Source organism: Dreissena polymorpha, chromosome 2 (genome assembly GCF_020536995.1).
Source record: "Dreissena polymorpha isolate Duluth1 chromosome 2, UMN_Dpol_1.0, whole genome shotgun sequence".
Lineage (NCBI taxonomy): Eukaryota > Metazoa > Mollusca > Bivalvia > Myida > Dreissenidae > Dreissena > Dreissena polymorpha.
The window spans coordinates 85127181-85138076 of NC_068356.1; the positions used below are offsets into that span (position 1 = coordinate 85127181).

Below are 10896 nucleotides of genomic sequence, written 5' to 3' on the forward strand. Positions count from 1 at the left end.
AAGTTCATGAAAGGCGATTTCATTAGCAGGTTGTCGTCGCTAGCAATACATATAAATAAAATGATCAGATCTGTAGTCCATCTGTAGCATGGACTATTACGATGAACTGGGGGAAAGTAAACAAGTTAAAGGATACGGTGCAGTATCTATGTCAACATAACATGTGGATGTACATGACTTTATGGTGGCATGAGTTTTATATGAGTTCTGCGCGCTATTTGTAACCCGTCGAACAATAAACCACCGAATTGAAAGCCAGTGTAAGCGCGCCAATATCTACGATATGGATATATTGCAAAAACAATGACGAATTGTCACTAACATGCGCGTTTTAAGTCGGGCATTTCATGAAATATAAATTAAATGTCATAAATGTTGTATGTACATGGCCGAGAACGGGTCTTTTGCAAATGTGGGGCTGAAAATGTTCGCGCGAGAAAAAAAACTCGACGACTTTATGACAACTTGTTGCATGATTTTCACACGTTTGATTGCGATACAAGTCTTCTTTCTTATATTGATTTTCTGATGCAAACTAGAAATTACCCTAATAGTGATTAAGTTACGGTTTAATTCGAATACATTAGTATAATTTAACCATAGTGATTTACAACCCGCCGTCCACTACGGTATCGTATCAATTCTCGGATAAACCAAGGATCTATAAATATTTATGTTTTTACATATGTTCAGATAAACTTCCTGCATGCAGCAAGGTTAGTTTGTATTTTGCTTTTAATTTTAGTTGTTTTCGGTTAAATTATGTAAGATCGGTCGGCAAACGATATATTCAACACAAATTGAACAACATCTAGTGTTCATTGATAATGAATAACTCCTTAGGACTTCCTAATGTATTAAAGTAATTGATCATCACTGGATTTTGCATCCGGAACTTGACAAAAAATATCGCTTGTGTTTGAAAACCATGATGTCATATGAAGTTTTGACGAGCAAAAATGGTGGATTTTGTTCTCAACAATCTACAAATTTATACGAATTGTTACAGACTGACGATATACTCTGTAACGAACGTTCATAAGTTGAAAAGTTATACAACATTAGTAATGACTTATTTGCAAAATCAAATGATGAATTGACAGTATTCAATAATGTTTCTGAACCTGTTGATAATAGTGTCGATAGTAATGCAGATTCTGAATAGCATGCGAACTCTTATTTTGAAGAAGAAGAAGAAGATGATGATGATTTCTATGATGATGATGAAAAGGTTGACATTTCACGTGATGTTTACCGTATAAATTCTGGTTTTTTTTTACAGATTCATATTGATGACGAACCGTGTTACATTTAAAAAAAAACAAACAAGGCATACATTATTTCAAATACAACGCGTTATACTAGCCAATGCATTGTCCTGTACGATTGTAAACCTCGTTCAGTTGTTGTTAATAATCTTGTAGAAAATAGGATCCATTCTCATGCGGTTGCTAGATTTACCGAAGGTGAGCGTTTTCGGAAGTAGTACTTAAAGCACAATTAAATTACAGGAAGCGCACTTGATAAATGTATACAATAATAGTTATGTACGGTAAATAAATATATGTTTAAAGGCTCGTACATGTTTATGATATTTTAAGGTTAAGTTGCTATGTTGAAGTTTATTAAAATGCAAACTCTTGATTTAAAACTCTTGTATCATCATGCAACAAACACTATAAATTGTTTCATGCAGTCAGTTGTATAAACAAAACGACTGGAATTGTGTGTTTTCTGTATTATCGTCTATACCTCGACATGGCGACATGTACAATCTAACAATATAGAACCAATTACAAATACACAACTAGCTTGCTGTATGGAACAACACATTTATAATTCACTTAGGTACGAACATGTACACCAAACACCTATTGTAATTAATATAAGATACGGTTTCCACACTGGAACATGATTTATATTAGCCAGGGTTAAAACTATGTCGTACGCATCCTTGGTTGATATCTTACGGACTTGATACACTCAAATGTTTACAATGTGATCCGTCAGGGAACACATAGTGTCTGTTTTCAAAGTTATGGTCCATATTTTTCCCACATAGGCTTGCATGGTAGGACAATTATGACCTTTCATATTCGGAACCAGATAACGTAACTTAACTGGGAGACGGAAAACTACAACGGGCGAGGCATGGTATGGTATTGCGCAAGGGGGGGTTAAAGGGTTAGGGTTAGAGTTTGGGTTAGTGTTAGGGGTCGGGTTAGGGTTTGGGTTAGCCTAAACCCAACCCTAACCCTAACCCGACCCCTAACCCTAACCCTTACCCTAACCCTTTTTTGGGGTTATCACCCCTGACCATGCCTCGCCCGTTGTAGTTTTCCGTCTCCCAACTTAACTGGGACCCTTTTTGTGTTACTAGTAAAAAATTTGATATTTATTCCACATTTGGCCCACACTGTATATTAGCCCAGATAAATTCCCAATCGTACTCAACTTGGGTCGCATACTAGAATCAGGACTGGCATTAGGTTTCGTATTCTCGTATTAGCTTGATGTTCACAAATTATCGACCCCTATTGTACTTTGCCCCAGGTGTATTCCATATTTGTTCTACCAAATCAGGCTTCCTTTTTCGGGCTTTATGTTTTGACCCAGATGAGGTAACGTAACTTTTAATCACCAGAATATTAAAGGGGCAAATGGTTTACATTTGTGAAAAACATTGTCCAAGATACATTTCAGGTCAAGAGAAACCTATGTCGTACCTACGTTAAATGGAGTACGGGGCCCCAAATAGGCTTATTTATTAATGCCATTATTGGCGTACCTGCATGGTCATAATTTGGCCTGATGTTGGCAAACAATTGTACTTGTGTCCCACGCGAGCTCAAAAGTGTATTCTTCGTCACGATAAAGAAACCATATTATCCTAATTGAGATCCATGTTTCCTTTCTTGTTGGCTCGATTATTGGACTTCTTAAATATCAAAAATTTCAAAAGCATCCAAGACACAAATCGGAACAACTATTTTTGGTGTTCCAAAAGCATGCAAACGATTTAACTCATTTTAATAAAACATATATAATTATTTTTTGACTGTTTTCTTTTTAACTGATTTGTAACACGTTATAGTCGGACGTCCGTTGAACAATGATTTAACAAACAGGATTATCTATCATAGTTTATGTCTTTTAATGATGCTTTTGTAAACGAACCTCCATAATAAATTAAAAATACTTGTTTTGGTCATGACGTTTTGACATGGGGCAATTTGCGAATATGCAAATTATTTATGTTGAATATCCACATCAAACACAAAATTATGGTTTTAACGTCTAACTATACACTCGATTCAAATAAAGACATTTCCTAGCACAATGTTTAGAAAAGAAAAAAATTCAAGTGTGGTGTAAGCATAGTGTATTTTGTTTCAGGTCATTTGCGTTTAATCCAGAAATGTATTGATCAGAGTGGATAGTTCTCTTCGCGATAGCAGTCCAGCTTTTTGAACAGGTTTATGCCGGGATTTCTATGATCTTTAAACATATTGAATCATATATGGTGCGAAGATAAAACCTGTATGTGTTAATATAGACAAATCATCGAATGAATAAATTACTATGCTTACTTTTATCTACTTGTGACATAAATTACTTATTAAACAAAATAAATACAGACATTATATGTTTAGACAATATAACAACCATTTTATATGTGAACAATAAGATCGCACACAAACATTTCTTTTAACGTAACTATTTGTATTTTATTATATTAGATTATTGAATGTAAATCTTGTAATATTAGTTACAAGTTGAACAACCATTCGTCTTTTTTTTTCACGAAAAATATCATGTTCGTAATCTGAACAAAAAACACTAATGTAGGTAAATATCTCAGATATTTGAACTTATTTTAAAGTGTTAAGACTTCAATACATGTGGTTATTTTAAACCTATATGTTGTGTGCTCAAACGTTGTGCGTTATATATTCGATGATTTAAATCTCGGAAATTCATTTGGTAAACGTTTAAAGCAAACTTAAAATAGTATCTGAAGCTTATCAAACGGCAAATATTCACTTTCATTAGACATGTGCATCGAATTTTTATTTAATATAGATGGCAGAAGGCTCTGAGCTGGCCCATGTTCCAGGAAATGACAGGACGCCAAGCTGTAACATCTCAAGCAGCAGTCGGGTGAGAATTGCGTGATAACATTACAATCGGTGTTGTACACGCACGTGACTGCGAAAGATTTATGATGCGATTTAATTGTGAATGTTATTTATTACAGCGTCATGCTATATGTTACAAGATATACGATGTTTTAATATGTGTAAAACGTACATGTGTGTTTGTGTTTCAAGCTAGTTTGTGAAAATATAAACCATTCTTTAGTGCAAGAAATTGATGGCACCATTTTCAATCATACATATACATAATTACAGAGTCCTAAATATTTAGTACGTTATTACGATAACATAAAAGTATTTTTCATAAATTAAAAAAAATCATTTGCATAAGAAAGAACTGTTCATATATAATTAATATATTATGCTCTTCTTTTCAGTTCAATAACGATGATGCATCTGTGGAAGTTAGCAATGTTTTAAACATCCTAGGTTATGGACATGAGCTTCGACAGAAGCGCCGAGAATGTTACAAGGCCAATGACAACAATATAGATGCACCTTCGGGTTTTGTACAGGGTTATCAAACGATCACAGTCGGGAGTAAGGCAGAAGGGCTTTCACGTTGTTTGGAAAGTGATCGGGACGTTTTAGGTGTGATTACCCGTGTGGAATGCATAGAAGTTGGTTTTGACCTAAACTTGATTCCAAAGGACAAAACCGTGTTCAGAATGGATACGCATATATGTTACCCTGGTCATTGGATACTGGTACTTGAGCGAGGTGTCCCATTATTTAATGCCATTCTTTTGGTAGCGCTGCGCGAGACTCAAAATGGGAAAGTTATTCTAAGCAGTGACGCTGTACTAAACAATCGTATAATGTGTTCACAGCTAGGGCTAACACCCATTTTCAATGAACGTGCTGGGCCGTCATTGCCGTTCAATGTTGGACAGTGTAAAGCTGACACAGTAGTTGCACTACGCTATCATTGTCCCAGCATACTCCAGAGATGGGCTGCTAGATCTCGACATTGGCCGCCATCAAATGTTGTGGAAAAAGTCGTATCAATGGGGGCATTCCTTACTCCTGTGGGATTTACAGGGAGCAGAAATAAGAATATTGAATGGAGGATTTGCTTCAACACAGGTGAGACAGAATTGATGATTAATCTTAACGACACACAACTAAAAGTATATGTTTTGTTAAAAATGATTGCAAAAGATTTACTCAAACCTAGGGCTTGCACTAAGAAATAAATTTTGGAAGTCCTGACTTCCTGCCCTTTACTTATGGAAGTCCCACTCAAAAATGTTGGAAGTCCAAACAACTTTAGTCTTTAATGTTGATGTTAACGGAATGTCAACTGCGTAAATAATCACAAACTCTTCCCATCCATTTTGGGTCACTGTACATCTGTGAAAGTAACTAGATACATCTTAAAACAAGGCGGAGACTACCCTAGGCTTTAAAAATAGGGAGAAGTTTGGAAAATCAGGGTATAAGTTTGTGCAAACAATATCGACTTAAAAAAACAAAACATGTTAATTTCAAAACTTTTATTATTTCTATCATTTTACCATGTTCATTTGTAAAAACAATAAATTCTCATTAAAATCTACGTAATCATAACACATTTAAGTCATTCAACACATTTAAGTAATTTGAGATATGTGCGGTTGCACATTTTCATCACATATTTATTGTCATTTTATTATCCTCATCCCTATGACTGCATTTGCAACAAAACACAATCTTAATGAATGGTCATGATGGAGCATCTAGTATATCAATTACTGTTTATCCGAATACTATATATGTCCGAAATATGTACACTTAATAAATGCCTTACCAGTTTAACTTTAATAATCCAAACTTTCCTTGTTGTTATCTGGTTTAACAAACCTTATCAAATATTTGTTAAATCCATTTAATGTTTTTCTCCATAATTGAACCAACATTACTTGTAATTTGAATCGCCAGCTTTGAACGGAACGCGGGTTTAATGTTACAATAGGTCAGCCATTTGCAATGTCGAAGGTCATGACGTAGCAATTTAATTCTACTCGGATAATTTATATCTAATCCAGGAAATGTGTTTTCTGAATGTTTCTGACTAGTTAATTGACTTGTTAATATAGAAAATGAACTGTGATTCCAGTTTATATAAGATGGGTATTACTCGTAATTATCGGTGGATTAACAAACTGAGAAAACTCGCGGGACCTAATACGGTAGTGAATCTACGTAATTAATTAAACTTTGATCAGTTTTGTTTTTCTTTAATTATTTGTGCCGTCTTTCTTTTACCGTGCCGTCTGCCCAATGCCAGCAATTATCTCCTAATCATTAGACATCATATGGCACGCGCAGAGGCACGAGTGTGTTGTTAAAGCAACCAATTTTAAGCGACTTCTTTGTCGCGGTCAATTTGCGATCCGCGCGGGGGGTGAATTGTGTAACCGTTAGATAAACAACACACAATAAACTTGCTAATCACCTGCGGGCGGTAGCAAATATAAGGAGGCGGAGTTTAGACTGATCGAGACGTGTGCAAAACACATTGAGTCGGCAGAAAGCAGTGTTGATTGACGTGTTATTTTAATCGACAGCTTACGTCACGGGTTGCTATTTTCGGCGTATGACCAATTTTAAGGAAGTACAGTGGACGTCATGGTTTTTTTTTATCGGCGTATGGAAACAATTATCGGGCGTAATATACGGCCGTACGCCGCTTAGAGCAAGCCCACGACATAAAGAGATAACCTCGTTCTTGTTAAAAAATATAATACTATGGCTAGCAGAAAACAATCCACAGTCAAAGTTTCATGAGAGGAGTTTATTTTTCTGGCTGCGTGCATCGCTTCTGTAGCTAATAACAGCATTGTCAAATAAACAAGTGCGATACTATATGATCCCAGAGAGGAACCTTATGGAAGCCTGTGACCTCACGGATGCTCAGACGCGAACATGGCTAGCAACACTAACGGACATGATTGATGAAGGTCCAATGATAATTCGAAGGCTTTCACAGATAAGACAAGCCATTATCTCTAACCCGGAGCTCTGCGATGGTATAACACGAGGAGAATTGAACTGGAAATTATTTGCCTTGAATTTTTGAAACATGACAAATATATAGTTCGCCCGCAATCTGGTAATTCTATAGATAATCCGCTTTCACATGTATTACTAGGGCACCTAATTTATATGCGTGAGCATCCGTTTCTGCATGGACTACTTCTGCGTCATTTTCAGATAGTGAATGAGGTCTTTGAGAAAGTGTGTACTGAAGAAAGTAGGGACGCAAGTAGTATTTTCGAGTATAGCAATATATTTCAAAGACTGCTAATGTAAGAACTTTAAAAATATACTTAGTCAGTTATATGTACATACATAAAACATTATATGATCTGTATTGTAACTTTGATCAGAAGTTTTTTTGTGTGCGTTGAACTGCTTTTATTTGTGCGTTCAACTAAATTTGTTGTATTAAATTATTTATATGGTGACTGGAAATATGATTGGTATGCAAAACAGATTACTTCGTATATGCCGATATAATTAAATACACATCCAGTAGGTGCCACGGCATATATTGTAATTAATACCCAAGTTGCGTTATTTGAAATAAATTGAACAAACGCTTGCATTCACCTTTTATATTTAAAACATAGGTTTGGTAAGTAGTATGTAATCATGCACGTGCAATAGTTTGCAGTTGACTAGAAAGACGTTTCATAGGCCGCGGTGATAGTCTTACGTACTGCAAAATGTAAACTTGAATTGCTTTTGGGATGGCACCCCCACTGTTACCTCCCCTGTTTCACTCATATAATAAACATATAATTTATCAGGGGAGATAATTCAAAACATATATGTATCTTCGGAAAGGCTACTCTGATGAAAGTGTTTCGTATAATGTTATTTGTTTCAAACTGTCGATATCTATATTTATATTATTTATAGTCTCCTACTGATATCGCCCTTGTTGTTTGATTCCTTCGCATCGAAACTTTAATGCCTTGTTTTTACAGCAGTAACCAAAGTGAGCCGTAGAATATTTCTGAACTAAAATCGTATTACCGTGTAACCAATCTGTTCGCAACATTATTAACATTATTAATCGCAATTATTTTATGTGAATATGAATATGTTAGCGTCCAGCATCCAAAGCTTTTGTTATGTATGTGCACCTACATCTTATTTACATATTGATACCACACAAAACGAAGCTTGATATAAATCTTTTTATAAGTATGTGTCTTCATAAACGTATCACGTGTTAACTTATGCTACTCAGTTTCATGTACTACATTAAATATAGCATGTTTGCAAACGATGTTAGTCGACAACAATTCGTCATGTTGTGCCTTAGTCTTTTTTCTCTACGATCAAAGCATGTTTAATTCGCGGTGGTTGAATGAGTTATTAATATCCTCTACGTGCCCTGTTTATTTCGTAATGATGTTCTTCATGCATCGGGAAGAAAATTCATCATGTTATTTTTGATATACAAGCATAGTTTTTAAAACATCATTATTTACTACAGTGTGAACATTGACAGGCGTCATACTTTTCTAAATGTCGAAAGTTCCAGTCCCTTTAATTTATTATTTGTTAATTGTTTGTTTTATTAATGTTTTGTTACGATATTGTGTGATTGTTTATCTCCACAAAAGTGGTTGATTAACTATTCTACCGGAATATGTTATCGATTTTGTGTAATTATAAGTAACTGCTTTGTTGGCTTTCATTATTTTATGTTATAGTATATTATACAATGTTTTCAAAGAACGCACTCTTAGGAGTCTAGATGCGTATGAATTGCGAAGCACAACTAATATAGCTTGTATCATTACATATTATTTCGGCTATAACTGGATCGTTTTTACAAAATTTGTACTTTAAAACCACAAGATATATATATTTACTTTACCTCCACCCTTCATTCCGCGTGTCGAAAACTGACCTCGCTGTTGCCCGATTAATACTCAGTACGATATATGAATATTAAATTAAATGAACTCTCAAGCGTTTAATAACCGGAATGTTGGCCCTGAAACGATTTCAGGGAACCCTGGAATATCGTATTATGTGTTTTGTCTGAACACACGTAGAAAATTAAACTAATTTATACCAAATTATATGAATACATCTGTTGCTTTCGCCTAAAAACATGAGAGCTTTAAAGCATATTTAATTTGACTGGCAAATTGCATAACATCATTTACTTTGTACCCAACAAAACTTTAACACTCTTTTGATGCAAAATACAAAACCCGAGCGCTAGATGATTTAATAAGTTAATACATAACAATCTCAGAGAAGTATTTGAACTGATAGCATCGCGGATTGATAACCCACCGACATTGGAGATGACAAAGTCTTTTACGGTTGAAATAAGATTATGAACATTTTTAATGTATGTATCACATGTTTGATATGTATGTCTCTTTTTTGTGTACACGGCCATTAACATATCAAATATATAATTATAAATATAAATTATTACATTATGTTATATAAATATATAATATATGATGTTCAATTATTAGCTCATTAGCTGGGCAAACGGCAAGCACGTGCAATATGACCAATTTACACAGAAACCGCAGAATAACAACAAAGAACAATTAAATAGAATTTCATATTGCTGCGGTTTACTTGAGATTCATACACCAAATTGCATTTTGTTAGTGCATATGAGTAGCATTTAGTATGTGTACGTTTACAGTTCATACAACATTTGAAAACACAAACACAGAAGAATATAATAAACACTACATCAACAGCAAATATTTAACTTTATATTGTTTAACAAATATTATTCATGCGCGTTTATCAATGACAACGAAAGAAAACGCTGAGCAGCTACATGTTGAAAGACCTGTGCGCCGAGAAGCATCACACGCGGAAGCAGCCATGGCACTCGGACACGTGTTTCGTTTTCCAGAGGTATGTTAAACAAGTGCATTTTGTGCCATAAAGAAACAGATTATTGAAAAAATATATCGGCCAGAGCATTATCATGCAAACCTTCAAAACAGTTTAGTGAGAAATTAAGCAACTTAAACATTATTCTTTGTAACAGAAACATAAAAAGTAAATTGTGAATGGATCTTTGTTTACTAGCTTCAATCTGATTTGTGACTTGTAAATACTACATATGTTTAATAGGGAACTCAATGATTGACATGTCCATCATACCATTAATACTTATGAAACAAATGATTAATACGTTACGAAATATAAGTTATTGCACGAAATGTACACATTGAAACTATCAGAATTATCAAACTTCTTATATATGGGATGGACAAAGAAACTTGCATGTGGGAAACGGCCATGGTAAGTGAAGTTTTTATTATGTTAATTATACATTTACTACAGTAGGATGAAAGACAGACGGGTGTTCAAGTCATCGTGCAAGTGACACGTTATATAAAGTCAACCACAAACTAAGGACAACACATAGTACATGTTAAACAGCATAGTGTTTTTGCTCGGAAAGAACAACTTACTGTCAATTTTAACGAGATGATTTTCTTCTGGCTGCGGGACATGGGCTATTGTATTGATCAACATTTTGATTTAAACTTTTGTTTGCGTTGTTGTGTTGTTACCAGTCACCATTAGTGTGCCTTAGTTTGAATTGAATACGTTGATTTCGTTCGGATGCAGGCGCAATATTAATATACATTATTGGATTCCAAGTAAATGTACATAGAGCATTAGCAACATCTTAAACTAGCTCGCGCGAATTTGAATCAATATGTACAATTGAGTGCATTTTAAAATA

The 10896-nt window shown here is 34.7% G+C and overlaps 1 protein-coding gene across 1 annotated transcript; it reads left to right on the forward strand.

Moving 5' to 3' along the window:
- The first annotated feature begins 613 nt into the window (after positions 1–613).
- On the forward strand, positions 614–7417 carry LOC127870333 (uncharacterized). The gene is made up of 5 exons (XM_052412963.1): positions 614–716; positions 3397–3475; positions 4084–4161; positions 4535–5243; positions 7016–7417. The coding sequence occupies exons 3-5, from the start codon at positions 4084–4086 to the stop codon at positions 7216–7218; spliced, it is 990 nt and encodes a 329-aa protein (XP_052268923.1). The 5' UTR covers positions 614–716; positions 3397–3475; the 3' UTR covers positions 7219–7417.
- Positions 7418–10896: the final 3479 nt, after the last annotated feature.